The sequence below is a fragment of the Mustela lutreola genome, chromosome 1 (genome assembly GCF_030435805.1).
Source record: "Mustela lutreola isolate mMusLut2 chromosome 1, mMusLut2.pri, whole genome shotgun sequence".
In the NCBI taxonomy this organism is placed as follows: domain Eukaryota; kingdom Metazoa; phylum Chordata; class Mammalia; order Carnivora; family Mustelidae; genus Mustela; species Mustela lutreola.
In genome coordinates, this window is record NC_081290.1 from 25,987,985 (window position 1) to 26,005,555 (window position 17,571).

General features: G+C 36.5%; 1 protein-coding gene across 1 annotated transcript in view; it reads left to right on the top strand.

The window, feature by feature from the left end:
* SCFD2 (sec1 family domain containing 2) overlaps window positions 1-17,571 on the top strand; it is a 441,403-nt gene that overhangs the window by 204,468 nt on the left and 219,364 nt on the right. The window contains exon 5 of the mRNA XM_059161521.1: window positions 947-1,196. Within this exon, the coding sequence (XP_059017504.1) occupies window positions 947-1,196 (250 nt within the window). The remainder of the gene's footprint in view (window positions 1-946; window positions 1,197-17,571) is intronic.

Below are 17,571 nucleotides of genomic sequence, written 5' to 3' on the forward strand. Positions count from 1 at the left end.
GAGTATTACTCAGCCATAAAAAAGAATCAAATCTTGCCATTTGAAACAACATGGTTGGACCTAGAGAGTATAATCCTAAGTGAAATAATTCAGTCAGAGAAAGACAAAATGCCACATGATTTTACTCATATGTGGAATTTAAGAAACAAAACAAATGAACAAAGAAAGAAAAGAGACAAAACAAAAAACAGACACTTTACTATAGAGAACAGATGGTTACCAGAAGGGAGATGTGTCGGGTGATGGGTGAAATAGGTGAAGAGAATTAAGAGTACATTTCCCACGAGGGAAGAGTACCTTTCCCAGGAGCACCGAGTAATGTATAGAATTGTTGAATCACTATATTGTACTCCTGAAACTAATATAACCCTGTGTGCTAACTTTATTGGAATTAAAATAAGAAAAAAATGAAAACAAAAATAAACTTTGATTTTGGAATAAAAACAACTAATATTTGCCAATATAGAGAATATTTTAAAAAATACTGTAAAATTCAAGGTTAATTCCTCTGAAAGAATGTCAGCATTTGTTTGGATATATTTTTATTTTTAATCATATTTGCTTTAAAAATACATTTTTTATTTTGAATTGTAAAATTTTTGGTACCTAAAGTACTTAACACTTTTAAAACTGGTGGATTCTTCCTTGTATAACCAGTATGTTAAGATAACATAAAAGGGCCTGTAACTTCCCTAGCTGTGTTAAGCTACATCATACTAATCAATCTGATGCCAAATTTCTTGGAGCATCCTCTACAGGACAAGAAACAGACAAATAAAAAGCAAATAAGCAGACAAATAAAAAGCAAATAAGTAGACAAATAAAAAGCAATCTAGTCAGTGAACATCACAAAGCTGTTTGCAAGCCATCTTTGGACTGATACTGGGTACTAATTACATCTTTGTATAAGAATGACGTATTTTCATCTTCCCACCTTTTATTCCAGAGCATCGGGGAGTCAACAATGTCTGTTGTGTTAAATCAGCTGCTGCCCATGATTAAACCTTTGGACCAGAGGACCAATGACGACTACAGCCCAGAAGAGCTGTTGGTGCTCCTGATATATATTTATTCCGTCAGTGGAGAGTTCACAGTGGACAAAGACCTGGGGGAAGCTGAGGAAAATGTGAAGAAAGCACTGGCTCAGGTCTTCTGTGAGGAGTCTGAATTGTCACCTCTGCTACAAAAAATCACAGGTGAGTGTTTAATAAAAAATACAGGACATAAACATCACTGATACAGAAAAGCATTTAAAAATAAAGGCATTTTAGGAAGAGGATGAACCCATCCTCATTGGAGTTGTTTGGAATTTTATGAGGCCTGGTGAATGCTAGCCAGTCCTTAAGATTAGAGGTTTTCACTGCAGTATTTTTTTTTCCAGTTGTGGTGAAATTGTCTTTCTAATTGCCTGTCACAGCTCCTATTTTTAGAGCCTAGTTAAAATAGCAAGATTTTTCACAGGGTGCAGTATCTTTAAGAAAAAAATAAAACGTGCAACCTATTCAAAGGGTTTCTGTTGACATATTTTCTTGGAGATTGTCATTTCAAACTTAACACACACACACACACACACACACACACACCTGTTTCCCTAAGATGTTGTGCAATGTCATACAATCGAAAATTGCAATTTTCAGAAGTACTTTCATACTTTTTACTTCTCATATTTCATTTTGAATCTGCATTAATTGGTAGTATCCCAGATAATATCCAGATATCCCAGTAAAGGAGGCTGTGCTGAATCGGGAAAAATATATAGTTAAATATCATACACTGTAGCCATTTTTACTTTTTTTTCTAGTTCGATGTATTATCTCTTTTTTTTAATTTATTTTTTATTTATTTTCAGCATAACAGTATTCATTATTTTTGCACCACACCCAGTGCTCCATGAAATCTGTGCCCTCTCTAATACCCACCACCTGGTACCCCGATCTCCCACCCCCCGCCCCTTCAAACCCCTCAGATTGTTTTTCAGAGTCCATAGTCTCTCATGGTTCACCTCCCCTTCCAATTTCCGCCAACTCCCTTCTCCTCTCCATCTCCCCTTGTCCTCCATGTTATTTGTTATGTTCCACAAATAAGTGAAACCATATGATAATTGACTCTCTCTGCTTGACTTAATATTGCCATTTTTACTTTTAGTAATAACTGTTATATAACTCATAGAGACACTCATTTGTGGGGTTATTTTTTTTAATCAAACTCAGTATGATTTCTGTATTGTATGAAGTCTGTTTCCATTAGGATGGATGGAGCCTGCGTCGGTTTAAGAGTGGAAATTGTTAAAGCTTACACACAAAACTGAAATAGTCTAAAAACATACCTATTTCCATTCATTCATGAACGTGTGTGTGGGAGTATATGCAGACCTCTCCAGTCAGGAAGACCCCACTGAGGCACATTATGTACTTCCCAACTCCTCCTCCTGTCACCTGTCGCGCCTCACTGAGGGGACCATTCTGAAAGAGGCTGTGTCCTGTCCTCTGCAGTGGCCCATGCATGGTGCTGGCCTTCATGCCCACGGCTGACCTTTCCTATGTTTGATTATGGAAAATGAAACCCTGACAAGGTGGAAACCGAAGGAAGTTTCCACAAAAAAGAAATATTTCCTTGCTGAGCATTGACCCTCTTTGCCAACTTAAAATCTACTTAAGGAAAACTTGTGGAATTTGCTCGCATTTCATGAAGTTACAGCTCTGTGTGTGACTACGTGTGTTTGTTTCACTATAAATGAATATTGACTTAGAAAGGTTTAATACAGTTTATGCAGCACTCCAAACAGTAATTTGTTTCAAAGTCAATTTGAATGCCAGGAGAATTTAATTGGAAGTTATTCTTAAAATGCATAATTTCAGAAACAGACAACAAAGATGGTTTGTTTTAGCTCAGGTTCTTTGGATGGCTTTTCTGTAACGTTAGTGTGTTACTGTATTATTTTGGGAATTGAAGTCATGCTGAGAGAGTATTCATTTAATACTCGCTCAAGGTGTTTATTGACCAGGCATTTCACTCTTTATTACTTTCTCTATTTATGATTGCTTAGGATATTGCATTCTCTTCCTTTTAAATGTGATTTCATATTTAAAAACACTTCTGTACATTCATGTTGATGTAAGGAAATTAGTAAGTTTAGCAAATGAAGCATAAAAATAAGGATTTGTAGAAATGTTAGTATATTTAAAATTTTTAGAGACATCTTATTTTGTAATATGAAGTATACATTCCTACCTACATTAACTTTGGATGCACAGTTTAAATAGGGTGGGTAAGAGGCGCTACTTAAATGTGGTGTAAGAGTGGAATACCTATGTGTTGCTCCCCTTCTATGGACATTGAAAGGACTTTATTTCCAAAGATAGGCTTTTACTTGGCCACAGACATACCCCTACTAAGTACATTGGAAAGTCAAATGTTCTGAGAAGTACGGTTTGTGTTTACGATTAGCTGCAGAGATAACTGTTTATATCTCAGGACAAAAAGCACTAGGATGGTTTTGGGGTGGCAGTGACTCAATCTTGTAGAACAAGGTGGGCTATTCCATTATATACTGAAAGAATTGAATCGCCTTCCAAATTGCCTTCCAAATGCTTGGCCAATCGTGAACTAAATTAACCTGGCTTTACCGCAAACTTGGGCACAGTGTTGGGTTTACGTTATTCCAGTTTCTAGTCTTGGCTGACTTGTTACTGGGTGGCAGAATTTCTTTTATGGCGTGCGCACAATTTGGGGCTGATGAAATTTGGTTTCAAACTATTATTGAAAGCAAGCAATTAATCAGTAAACCTCCACTTTTTCTATTACGATTTTATTAATCTTAATAGAATCAAAAAACAATACTTTTTTTCCTACTGAAAACTCAAGCATGTGATCATCACCCAAAAGTGAAAGGATCAGAATTTAGACCCAGGTGTTCTGGGTCTGGAGCCCAGGTCTTTAAACAAGAGATTCTAAACCTGCTACCAACTCATTTTCATCACCATTGCATTTATTATATTTTGTAACCAACGCTTGCTATGCTTACTGTTTTATGATATGCTTGCTCAGCCGTTCAATCATGTTCTTATGGGACACCTGGGTGGCTCAGTTGGTTAAGCAGCTGCCTTCGGCTCAGGTCATGATCCCAGCATCCTGGGATCGAGTCCCACATCGGGCTCCTTGCTCTGCGGGGAGCCTGCTTCTCCCTCTGACTCTGCCTTCCACTCTGTCTGCCTGTGCTTGCTCTCGCTCGCTCTCTCTCTGACCAAAAAAAAAAAAAAAATCAGTTCCAATCATGTTCTTATTTCACAGACAGTGAATTAACATTTGGTTAATACTGTTGGTACCACCTGTTCTTTTTACTCTGTCTGTAAATAGCTACTTATAGGTGTTTCCCCATGCCTTCCTATTTTCGTGCATGTATTCTGTTTCTGCATTGCTATTAAGAAATTAAAATAATATTTCTAATCATTGAAATCTGTTGGTTATCTAGCTTTTTAAAACAGGAATGGCAAACTAAAATTCTTCTTATTTCAATAATATCTCTTGACAATAATTGCCCTGTGTTTAAATTCATATTTTCTTTTTATATGTTAAATATGTAGTTTACTTTTGTCCATTTCTTTCATTTCTCCCTGTTCTTCTTCACTTTTATGGAAAGCACAATGAGAAATTGTAATGGGCAAAACATACCAAAACTTAAGCATGGTCAGTGGCAGCATACTTTTTCCCTTTTGATGGCTACTTTTAGGGAGAACGGTGGGCAATAACTCCCTTTTCTATTCACACAAAATAACAAGGGCTGGCTCCCTGGGTGTCAGGGATGGGAGTTGTAAAAAGAAAATTGGTACAGCTTAAAAATGTCATTTACTGTGCTTTCTCAATCTTGTTAGTTCAAAGAGATGATCGGTTTCTGTATATGTTAGTGTTTGCCTAGCTTTCACACGAGCAAACAAAGGAAAACCGTTTGAACTTTCTTCAGAGAATGAAGTCAAAATTCTAACTTTAAAGATCTGTGTAAACTTGGAACATCATCACACAGGGAGGTGTATCAGATAAAGGATAGAGCTTAGATGTAAAAATCCTTAATTCAAAAGTCCTGGCTCTGTCATTTCCGAGCAGTGTGTGTTAGCCTATCATCCATCTTCGAACCTTGATAGCAGACGTAAGTGCCATATTGACTGCTCAATGATTTTACTAAAAATAAAATGATGTAATATGTGCGCACTCATTTCCAATCCATATACAATGTAAATAAGTAATCTTCTGGGGCGCCTGGGTGGTTCAGTGGTTTAAGCCTCTGCTTTCAGCTCAGGTCGTGATCTCAGGGTCCTGGGATTGAGCCCTATATCAGGCTCTCTGCTCAGCGGGGAGCCTGCTTCCCCTTTCTCCTTCTGCCTGCCTCTCTTTGCCTATTTGTGATCTCTCTGTGTCAAATAAATAAACCAAAAAAATCTAAAAAAAAAACAACCAAAACAAGTAATCTTCTCCCATGAGTGTTGTTATTTTGAAAGCTAGCAGTTATGTAGGGCAGTACTTCCCAACCTTAATCACATTGTGACATGCACAATGTGTATGTCACATTGTGTATGTCACATACAAAGAGTATGCTTGCATAGTATACTCAGGTAAATGGACAGAAGTTTTTGGTCAGAAGCAACCAGCCCTGGGGCTTTGACCACTCCAAGCCCTACCTACCTAACCTGTGAGCTGAAGAGAAACAGCTGGGCACACATTTAACCTATTAGGACCAAATCAGTACGTGAAGGATATGTTGGTCAGAAGGTTCTGGAACCAGAGAAAAAGGGGGAAAAAAAACCTTGCATATTGTTTTTGATACCCAAAACTATTTTGGTACAATTTCCTTTTGGTAAGCAATTTTTGTGTTGCTTATTGATTTATGTCCTTGGATTTTTATAGTATCTTTAAAGGAAAGATCAATGGGGGCTAGATCTACTGAGTTTAGTGGAAAGCGAGGGAATGAGTGATTCAAACCAGCTAGGAAAAAAAAATCGATGGCTTAAGATAGAGGCATAATAATACCATGGAAACTGTACTTCTATTTATTACACTGTTATTCTTCTTCCTGTTGAATACTTGGGATTATCACTTATTGTACAATTGTGTAAGGATTACACCTAAATATATGTAGTGGGAAATTTACCAGATTAGCTTAGCAAATAGGGATTTATTTTTTTCTCAGCAGGAAGTTCAGGGACAGGCAGCAGAACTCATGTTCTTCCTGACTCCTTCCTTCCTTCCTTCGCTTTCTTTCTGGGTCTGTCATCATGGTCATGAGATGGTCACCCCTCCTTGATTTATTTTGTCCTTGCATCAACAATAAAAGAAAATGGTTGAAGGTAAGAGGCATGTATTAACAGAGGCTGTCCTTTTTCATATTAAGGAATACAATAACATTTCTCCTGTCCTTCTTGTATCATTGGCTAGAACTGGGTTTCATGAACATCTCTGGCTCCTAGAGTATTTTTAACTGGGCATCTGTTTGTCATGACCAAAGTCAGTTCTGTTAGAAGAAAGAAGGTGAAATGGACAGTGAGTAAAAAAACAAAAAACAAAAAACAAAAAAACTTGTACTTGCTGCAGTTATCATTTTAGGTTTCCCTGGTAGGGAATGTTGTAAGGGAAGATAATATACTATGAGGTGGAGCAATGCCCAAGGTACTTTAATCCACAGTTATAATACTGAAGTTTCTTTTACAGTATATACTGAAGTAATGTGCTATTGTGTGCTAGTATCACTGGACTTATATCACAAATATTCTCAACCTATCAATATCTGTTGAATATGTCTACATACCTGGCATTATGCCAAGCTCTTGAAGCACAAAACCCCTAGGGGCAGTGGTCGTGGAATATAAAGCTTCTCAGCACAGGATTAAGAGTTGTGTGATTGGGTTTAAGTTCTGACTCTAGATCTTAGTAGATACACCATCTTGAGTAAGTCATTTAAGTTTACTCTCTTGTGAAGATAGTATTTTTCTCTCTAGATATATAGCTGTGCCTCCTTTGCCATGTAAAATCTAGTACTTTTGTATAAAATAATGGCAGGATCCCTGTTCCTCTAACTGGAATGATCAGAACTTCACATTGATTTGGGTAAAATGCATACCTTGTCTTCATGATGGACCATGATTTTTTAAATCATCTTCAACTTTGTTCAAGTTTCATTTTAAGGGATCTTGTTTCCTAAGCTTTTTTTTTTTCCCCCTCTATCCTTTCTCACTTGTCTAATACCCTTTTTAAGATCAATCACGTATAACAAATGAGCAAGGCAGGTCCACTGGGAAAGCACTGTCCTTAAGGACACTGGGAAGATAAACAGTCTGGTGAGCTTTCAGCTAGTTCCCTTGCATCCCCTAGAGGAAACCTAGTAGAGGAGGGTCTCTTCATCAACCCTGAATGAAGGAGCAGTTGAGAATTTGTCTTTCATTGGGCTGTGGAAGGGACATCATGGTACTTTCAGGTCCACTTCCCAAATGGAAAGCACTTTTGTGCCCTTATCCATAGTGAAACAAAGCCACATTCTACAGACAATAATAAAAATCTTGTTGCAATGATTTATGCAAGATTTCCTCTTTTGAAAAGCTCAGGTAAACATAGACCATATAAAATTATTATTGCTATTCACATCTGCCACTTTATTATAAACACTTTCATCTGTGTTACCACAAGGCATAGATATTTTATTATGTTAGTAGAGATATGTCTTTCAAACAAAGCATTTTTTATAGTTGGCCAAATACTTTTCCCAACCTTATAGAAAGTCAGTCTTCTTAGTAAAATATGAAGTACTTCCAAACAGAAAATTGTGAAAGATGAGGAGCCAATAAGAAGTTCTCCCCTTATGCTTTCTTTACTGTATCACCTCTGCATTCTTTCCTCATCTCACAGGTTTGCCTTAGTAATTAATCAGATTTCAGACTGCATTTCTGTAGATTATTACTCCTGAGGGCACTATTCCAATTGAAAAACAGTTTTCAAAATTTCAAAACTCTTTCCCTTGAGAAGTTGTTCCTTAGACCTTAAGTATCCCTCCTGGCTTGGCAATGAGTAGGCTGTTGCTGTGGTAACTGAAAGACTGCTCCTAAAAACTCATTACCAACCTTCATGTTACCCACACTTGAATGCGAACTCTAGCTCATTACAGTAGGTGACAGTGTACCAAACCGTGATTATGGAATCCACCAACTCAGCTGGAGGAGTCCAGGAAGTAGGGTAAAATTTATTTTAGAAAGGATTCTACCTTATTTCTTGCTTCTGATTTATGGATTTTCGGTTCTTGTGGCATTCCAATATTGGACTTTTCATTAAGGAATATACCTCCATTTCTAATGTTTCAGATTTTTTTGTTTCAGGACGGCCAGAACAAAACAAAACAAAACCAACTTGAAGACTGTTGTTTTCCATTATGGTTTGCAATAGAGTTTCGTATAATAAGGTCTTTTTTTCCCCTTGATTTCTAAGATTTCTGCTGGAAACTCTGATGAAGAACATATGTCTGCCCTAAATCTCTCCCATGAGAAATGTTGGAACTGTTACATTTAGTTTTACTGTCCAACATATTAAAATAGTTAACCACAGCACATATTACAAAACAGCTATATCAAGTGAAGTTTAAAATGTTTATTTCATATTTAAAATATATCACAAGCTATGTAGAAAGATACTTAGACCTGCCTATTAAGGTAGCTAACTAGGTAAGCAATTTTGTTAACATATTAAGAGATCACTGCAAATAACTTTCTCAAGTACTTAATTTTTCCGTGTCACATCATAAAACAATCATTCTTAACTAAGACACTGGAACAGATATTCTTGCATTGGTATTTATGTGTGCACAAATGTGTAAGACATAATGTTCATATCACTGATTTTTGTGTCTGCACATGATATCAATAGTAACAATTGTTAATGTTACAGGTGGGGATTAATTGTTGCTGATTCTTAATAATTGCACAGTACATGAGGTGTAAATTTCTCAATCATGAAAAGAAGAAATGGAGTACATAGAATACAGGAATAGTTTTCTTGAACATGTAGCTATGGATGAAATAGGAGAGAAAGAGTGACATGGCTGAAAAAGGTGCATCTGGGGGGGGGTGCTAATTTTTACTCCTAAATATGCTCACACCAAAAAGCTAGTATGAAGATTGAAAGACAAAAACAGTAAATATAAATGATAGTAAAAATAATGATCATAATGATTAGTTAAGAGATACTCAAGATAAAATAAGTTAAGGGATATTCAAGATGAAAAGATGTTAGATGTGATATTAAAAACATAAAATGGAAAAGGGAAGAGTAAAAATGTTTAAATAGGATTGAACTTAAGTTGTTATCAACTTAAAATAGACTGCTAAAGATATGAGTTGTTATATGCAAGCCTCTTGGTAACTGCAAAGTAAAATCTATAATAAATACATTAAAGATGATGAGAAAGGAATATAAACATACCTCTAACGGAGGAGAGTATGCTGAGTGAAATAAGTCAAGCAGAGAGAGTCAATTATCATATGGCTTCACTAACTTGGGGAGCATAAGGAATAACATGGAGGACATTAGAAGAAGGAAAGGAAAAGTGAATTGGGACAAATTGGAGGGGGAGGTGAAAGATGAGAGACTGTGGATTCTGAGAAACAAACCGAGGGTTATAGAGGTGAGAGAGGTGGGGGAATGGGTAAGCCTGGTATTGGGTATTAAGGAAGGCACATATTGCATGGAGCACTGGGTGTGGTGCATAAACAATGAATCTTGGAACATGAAAAAAAATAAAATAAGTTAAGATGTAAAAATAAAGAAAAGAAAGTCACCAAACAACAAAGGAAGACACTAACAGAAGATGAAAGGAACACAGAAGAGCTACAAAAATAGCCAACAAACATTAAACAAAATGGCAATAAGTAACACCTATCAATAAGTACTTTAGATGTAAATGGACTAAATTCTCCAATTAAAAGACATAGAGTGGCTGAATGAATTTAAAAAAAATAGCCCATCTATATTCTGCCTGCAAGAGACTCACTTTATTTTTTTTAATTATTTATTTATTTATTTGACAGAGAGAGAGAGAGATCACAAGTAGGCAGAGAGGCAGGCAGAGAGAGAGAGGAGGAAGCAGGCTCCCCACTGAGCAGAGAGCCCAATGAGGGACTCGATCCCAGTACCCTGGAATCATGATCTGAGCCGAAGGCAGTGGCTTAACCCACTGAGCCACCCAGGCGCCCAAGAGACTCACTTTATTTATTTTTTTTTAAGATTTTATTTATTTATTTGACAGGCAGAGATCACAAGTAAGCAGAGAAGCAGGCAGAGAGAGAGAGAGGAGGAAGCAGGCTCCCTGCAGAGCACAGAGCCCAATGTGGGGCTCTATCCCAGGACCCCGGGATCATGACCTGAACCAAAGGCAGAGGCTTTAACCCACTGAGCCACCAAGGTGCCCCGAGACTCACTTTATATATATATATATATATATATATATATTTTTTTTTTTTTTAAGATTTTATTTATTTATTTGACAGACAGATCACAAGTAGGCAGAGAGGCAGGCAGAGAGAGAGGAGGAAGCAGGCTCCCCGTGGAGCAGAGAGCCCGATGTGGGGCTCGATCCCAGGACCCTGGGATCATGACCTGAGCCGAAGGCAGAGGCTTTAACCCATTGAGCCACCCAGGCGCCCCCCGAGATTCACTTTAGATGTAAGGACACACACAGACTGGACATGAAGAGATGGAAAAAGATATTCTATGCAAATGGGAACTGAAAGAAAGTTGGAATTACTCTATTTACACCAAACAACATAGACTTAGAACAAACTTTAAAGACATGAAGATGGACTTACCTAATGATAAATAGATCAATCCAACAAGGGGATATAACATTTGTAAATATTTATGCACCTGACATAGATGCACCTAAATATTTAAAGCAAATATTGACAGACCTAAATAGGGAGAAGTAGACAGCAAGACACTAGTAGAGAATTTTAATACTCTACTTACATCAACAGATTATCTAGACAGAAAATCAGTAATATCAGGGGCACTTGGGTTGCTCAGCCACTTAAGCATCTGCCTTCAGCTCAGGTCATGATCGAAGATCCTGAGATTGAGCCCTTGGTCAGGCTGCCTGCTCCATGGGGAACCCGCTTCTCCCTTTCCCTCTGCCTGCTGCTCCCCCTTCTTGATCTCTCTCTCTGTCAAGTAAATAAATAAAATATTTTTTAAAAAAGAAAATAATATCAGTATTAAGTGAAACTTTAGAACAGATGGACTTAACAGATATATACAGAACATTCCATCCAAAAGCAACAGAATACACATTCTTCTCAAGTGCATATGAAACACTTTTCAGTTAAGCCACAAAATAAGTCTTAATAAATTTAAGAGGACCAAATCATACCAAACATCTTTTCTAATCACAATGGTATGAAACAATGTATGACATCAATTACAAGAAGAAAACTAAAAAAACAAAAACAAAAACAAAACACAAATGAATAGAGATTAAACAACCTGCTACCAAACAACCAGTGAGTCAATGAAGAAATCAAGGGAGAAATTAAAAAAAAAAAAAACAGAGTAGAAATAAAAAAGAGAGACAAATAAAAATAATATAACATGTCAAAATTTATGGTATACAGCAAAAAGAGTTCTACAGGGGATGTTAATTATGATATATGCTTCAAGAAGTAAGAAACATCTCAAACAACCTAATTTCACATCTCAACTGGAAAAAGAAGAACAAATGAAATCCAAAGTTAGTAGAAGAAGGGAAATTACAAAGATTAAAGATAGAGATTAAAAAGACATTAGAGAGGAACTTGTTCTTTGAAAAGATAAGCATTTGACAAGACTTTACCTAGACTCAAGAAAAAAAAAAAGAGGACTCAAATAAAATCAGAAATGATAGAGATGTTACAACTGATACTGTAGAAATACAAAGGATTATAAAACACTACTATGATACTACAGCCAAAAAATTGCTGAACCTAGAAGAAATGGATAAATTCCTAGAAACATACAATTTATCAAGACTGAATCATGATGAAATAGAAAATTCCTAGACCAATTACTAGTAAGGAGATTGACTCGGTAGTCAAAAACCTCTCCCCTAACAGAAGTCTAGGACCAACTTCACTGTTGAATTCTACCAAACATTTAGAATTAATACCAATCCTTCTGAAACTCTTCCAAAAAAATAGAAGTGGAAGGAACTCTTCAAAACCAATTTTTCAAGTATTACCCTGATACCAAAAGCAGACAAGGACAACACAAGAAAAGAAAATTAAAGGCCAATATCCCCAGTAAGCTTAGATGTAAAAATTCTCAACAAAAGGTTAGCAAACTGAATTCACAATACATTAAAAGGATCACATCATTTTCAGGTGAATTTATTCCAGGAATGCAAGGATGGTTCAACATCCACAAAGAGTCAAAGTGATATACTACATTAACAAAATGAAGGATAAAAATTGTTACCATCATCTCAATAGATGGAGAAAAAGTATTTGACAAAATTCAACTACCGTTTATGATAAAAATTCTCATAAAATGGGTGGAGAGGGAATGTAACTCAACATAATAAAGGCCATATATGACAAGTCTACAGCTAACATTATACTTAATAGTGAAAAGCTGAAAGCTTTCTTCTAAGATCAAGGATAAGACAAGGATGCCCACTTCACCACTTTCATTAAACATAATATTAGAAGTCTTAGCCAGAACAATTAGGTGAAAGAAAAGAAGGAAGGAAGGTAGGAACGAAGGGACTCTACCTCTGAAACTAATGATACACTATATGTTAATTAAATGAATGTAAATAAAATGAAATATTTTTCAATGGGACAAAAAAGAGCAGAAGATCTGAATAGATGTTTTTCCAAAGAAAACACGCAGATGGCCAATAGGTTCATGAAATAATGTTCAGCATCATTTATCATGTGGGAAATGCAAATCAAAACCATAATGAGATACCATCTCACACCTGTTGGGATTGGCTATCATAAAAAAGACAAGAAATAAAAATAGAGGGAATAAGAGAATTTTTATGCATTGTTGGTGGGTATGTAATGGGGCAGCCACTATGGAAAACAGTATGGAGTTTCCTCAAAAAATTGAAAATAGAACTATACTATGAACCAACAATTCCACTTCTGGGAATTTACCCAAAGAAAATGAAAACACTGACTTGAAAAGGCATATGTATTATAAAGGCATATGTTCATTATAGCGTTATTCAGAAATGTGAGGCTATAGAAGCAACTTAAGTGTTCATTGGCAGATGAAAGGATAAAGACATTTGTGTGTATGTGCGCACACACACACACAAATGTCTTTATCCATACACACACACACACAAAGGAATATTATTCAGCTATAAAGGAATGAAATCTTGTCATTTGTGACAATGTGGATGGACATTATGCTAAGTGCAATAAGTAAGACAGAGAAAGACATACCATATGATCTCTCTTATATATGGAGCCTGAATAAACAAACACACATGCATAGAAAGCTTATAGATCTAGAGATTGATGTTTGCCAGAGGTGGGGTTAGGAGGTAGGAGGAATGGGTGAAGGGGTTAATAAATCACTTATGTTGCTTTGGACTCAGGATCCTCATCATACAATGAGAGCCTTATTAGATGAATCTAAGTTCTCTTTTTCTCTACTATTCTATGGTTCTAGCTTTATATGCTTTTTATTTTTATCTGAATCCGTATACTCCCTTCCCTTCTCCTCAATACCATTATGTCTTTTTCAGGATACCACTATCATCTCAGGGGGGCAGCAGTGGAGTCACTGACTCAACTTCACCCTTTATAGGAATTGGCTACTCCCTGCAGCCCATCTCTGTTGTCTGAGATGCTGTTTACATCTCTCCAAAGATGCTCCCTTATCCCAGGCAAAAGTTCTCTCTGTGTCTACCCACTCATTCATGACAACAGATGCCAAGCTAACATTCTTAAACTTAATTTTATGTTTTAATATCTTTATAGTTTTTCTTCCACAATTCCAGTCAGACTTTCTCATTGTAGGAAAAGTGCAAATGGGAAGAACAGTGTAGAGCCACATATAAATTTCCCTTTATTGAGTACTGATGGAAAACATATTTTGCCATTTGTATTTACTCTTTTGTGAATTGCCTGTTCATAGTCTTTTCCTTTTTTCTACTGTTATTCATTTTATTCTTAATGATTTAAAAATTAGAGCATTTGGATTATTAAGGTTATTAACACTTAGTCATATGTTTTGCTAATATCTTTTCATAGTCAGTATTTGCCTTTCATATTTCCCAGATGAAGCCCAGAGATAGACCTATATTTAGCAGAGTTGCGATCAGGACTCTGCATCTTCTAAGCTTCTCTGCCTTCAAAGTATTGGCCCCATTTTTTCAAATTACAATGGCCTCTGTGGACTTCTCATCCCTCCCAGCCATTCCTGGCTGATGTCATTCTAGAATAACAACCCAGGGGAAAAAAAGAGAGAGGGGGAGAGAGACAGGGACAGAGATTTTCTGATCAGTCTGGGAAACAAAGCTGACATTCAGCCAATGTTGCCAGGGGAATGGAGATTCCTCTGGCCATACTGAGTCATGTGGCCATTACTGTGTTGAGAAGCAGGAGGGAGGGAGGCAGGGGCAGGGATGTCGAGAAATGGATGGTGCACTGTGACTGACAATCCATCACTGCCTCTTAGAATGGGGTGGGGGGTGTTGGAGTGATTCTACAAAGGAAGAGATACTGATATCCATTCCTGACATACTAGTGTATGCATCTTGAGAAATTCACTAATAATCCAGTTTTGCATCTTTATAATTAGACAAATACAACTGTCTTGTCTTCCATCTCTTGAGTTTGATATTTTACCTGTAGTTGGGTCAATATGTCGTTGACAACTAAATAATGGCTTTGAAAGTAAGAATTGGTATACCTAAAAATAATTGTCCAAAATTTTCACTAGTGTCTTAGTATCAGAGCAACTGTCAACTAAAGTCATTCTTAGGACTAAAGCTGCTTTTACCATATGATTGCCCCTCAAAACTCAAGTACCAATAATTATGCCTATCATGCATCACTGTGTAATTACTTGTGATTCTTAGAATATAAGCTTTAGAAGGGCAGGAATTGCCATCTGGATGAATCAGAAAACCCCATTCATGTGAAATGTTCTTAAAATATCTATAAAAATATCTATAATTGAATTTTTTTTCTGATTACAGGAATCATTTGTTCATAGAATACTTCAAAGAGCTTTTGTACCTTAACACAGAATAAAAAATTTTAAGCATCACCCATAAACCCACCACCCAGAGAAAACTACTGTTAGTATTTTTATGTATGTTTGGTGATCTATGGCTAAGTAGAAATTTAGATTCCAAATATGCTTCACAAGTAAAGGTATCAGGTCGGATTTTGTTTTAAATCTTTTGACACTTTCTCTATTAAGGTCACAGTGCCTAGAATAAGGAAGGTGCAGGTATATTGTCAACATAAGGTTTTTTAAAACTAACATTAGAAAGGAAGTTATTGAGAATATGATGCTGAATCCCTGCGCCAAGTCTTAGGAAACAGTGTCCCTCAAAAGTAAAATTACCTTTAATCACAATATAAAAGAAGACCCTGTAAGCCCAAAAGGAGGTTCTTAAGGACCTTGGGTAAAAAAACAAAACAAAACAAAACAAAAAAACCATAAAAATTTAGGTACAAGCAGTTCAGCCTAACGTTGCAGCAGAAGAAAATTAAAAAGAGACACAACCGGCTGCAGGCTTTGACTTATACTGGCTTATTATGTGGGAATAAAAGATTAATATTTTAAAAACCAGAGGGAGAACATATGTGTACAACCATGGTGATAGTGATTTGTATTTTGAAATTTAGTTTTAAATGTAACCAGGAATGTAATTCCCATAGAAGCCTGACTTCTTCTGCCTTCATGTGTTGCCTGTTTATTCTGTCTTTAGCACCTGGACTGAATTGGTCCCAAAAGGAATGGTAATTTTCACTGAAGTGTTTATACAATGAAACCCCCTTCTCCTTTTTTCCCTTTCATTTTAAACACGAGACATATGCCTGCACCTCTTCGTCAGGCTCTTGACTTGGTGCCAGCCCGACAGAGAGCCATCTGGAACAGGAAACTGATACGACACAGTGTTCATTTACAATTTACATTTTCTAACATGCAAATGGTTTGGGGTTTTAATTTTAGAAGCTGTGGTTTGGTCCAAATGATACTCTTAATATAATTGGGCTCTTTATTTCCTCATTTTTATTGTGGTAGTGAAGAAAAACAGTTAAATCTGGTTTGCTCTTTTCATACAGTACTGTAGCACTTGGGATTTCTTCCCTATACAGATCAACTTGCAAAGAGTTCAATCCTTGGCCAAGAAAAGTTCCTTCAGAGTTAAGATATGGTTGGAGACTTCCTAACTGGGAATGCAGACCTTTTCTGTCAAAGTATAGAGACAATGCATGAAGTAAACAATAATACTTTAGTTATAGTTCACAGTAGTTTTGATGTTTCTTTGATGTATAAGTAGTGAAGCATATGTTTTCGTCCATTTAAAAAGCTTCGAATGCTTTCTTAGAATGCTTGGGCTTTTGTTCCCAGAAACAGATTTCAAGGCACAAATTGATTCTATAATTGTATCTTTATTATTAAACTTTAATCTTTTACTCACCATCCACCTGCTTCCTTCCTCCCTCCTAATCTTGTACTTGTAGGAGAGAAATCAGAAAACTGGTCACCTTGGGAGTCTGTACACTATATTCCTGATTATTTCATATTGTTCTCCTTGAGAATGCAGAAGCCCACACAAAATGACATCATCTGAGATGAAGATAGCCTTTTATTTTTTAAAAGGAAATTTAATGGCTTTTGACACTCGAGAGGTGCTAGTATTTCAGAGCAACAGCCCTTCCAGATATTAGAATGCAAGTGTTGAAGCCATTATGTATCAGCACAGCCATCTACAGAGTTTAGAATAGAACAAAAGCCACCAGGATATATTTGTTGGAACTTTTTGGTAGGGTATGTGCAAATTAACATCAAAATATCAAATCCCTATTATTGCCTTATTGATAAAACCTTTTCAGATCTTTCTTTAACCAATCTATCCTTACATTTATTTTAAATTCAGATTCAACATGAAAAATCCGTGATAAAAATCTGAGACTATCTGTGTGTGTGTGTGTGTATGTGTGTGTGTGTTTTGATTGGCTTTCTTTTAAGGACATGGCTCTTGTTTTGTGATTTGGCAGTGAAAAAAGTCAGTATTTTGCTTTAAATACTAGAATAACGAAAAATGGACATGATCAGGCTGAAAAATATCTGGGTCATTACTCTCCAGGGTAGGGAGGAGCCAGAAATGATCACCAAATAGTGGCTACACCCACGATGTTTTCTGTGTCTGGACCAAAGAGATACGCCCTCTGTGCTGGATTTTCCAGAGGAGTAGAATTGTTATTTTTCTGTGATCACCTTCTCACTCTAGAGGCTGTTTTATTCTTTCATCCCCTTTGTTCCAGCCACAGGCTTTTCAGTTCCTTAAATGCATTACAATCCCTCTAGATTTGA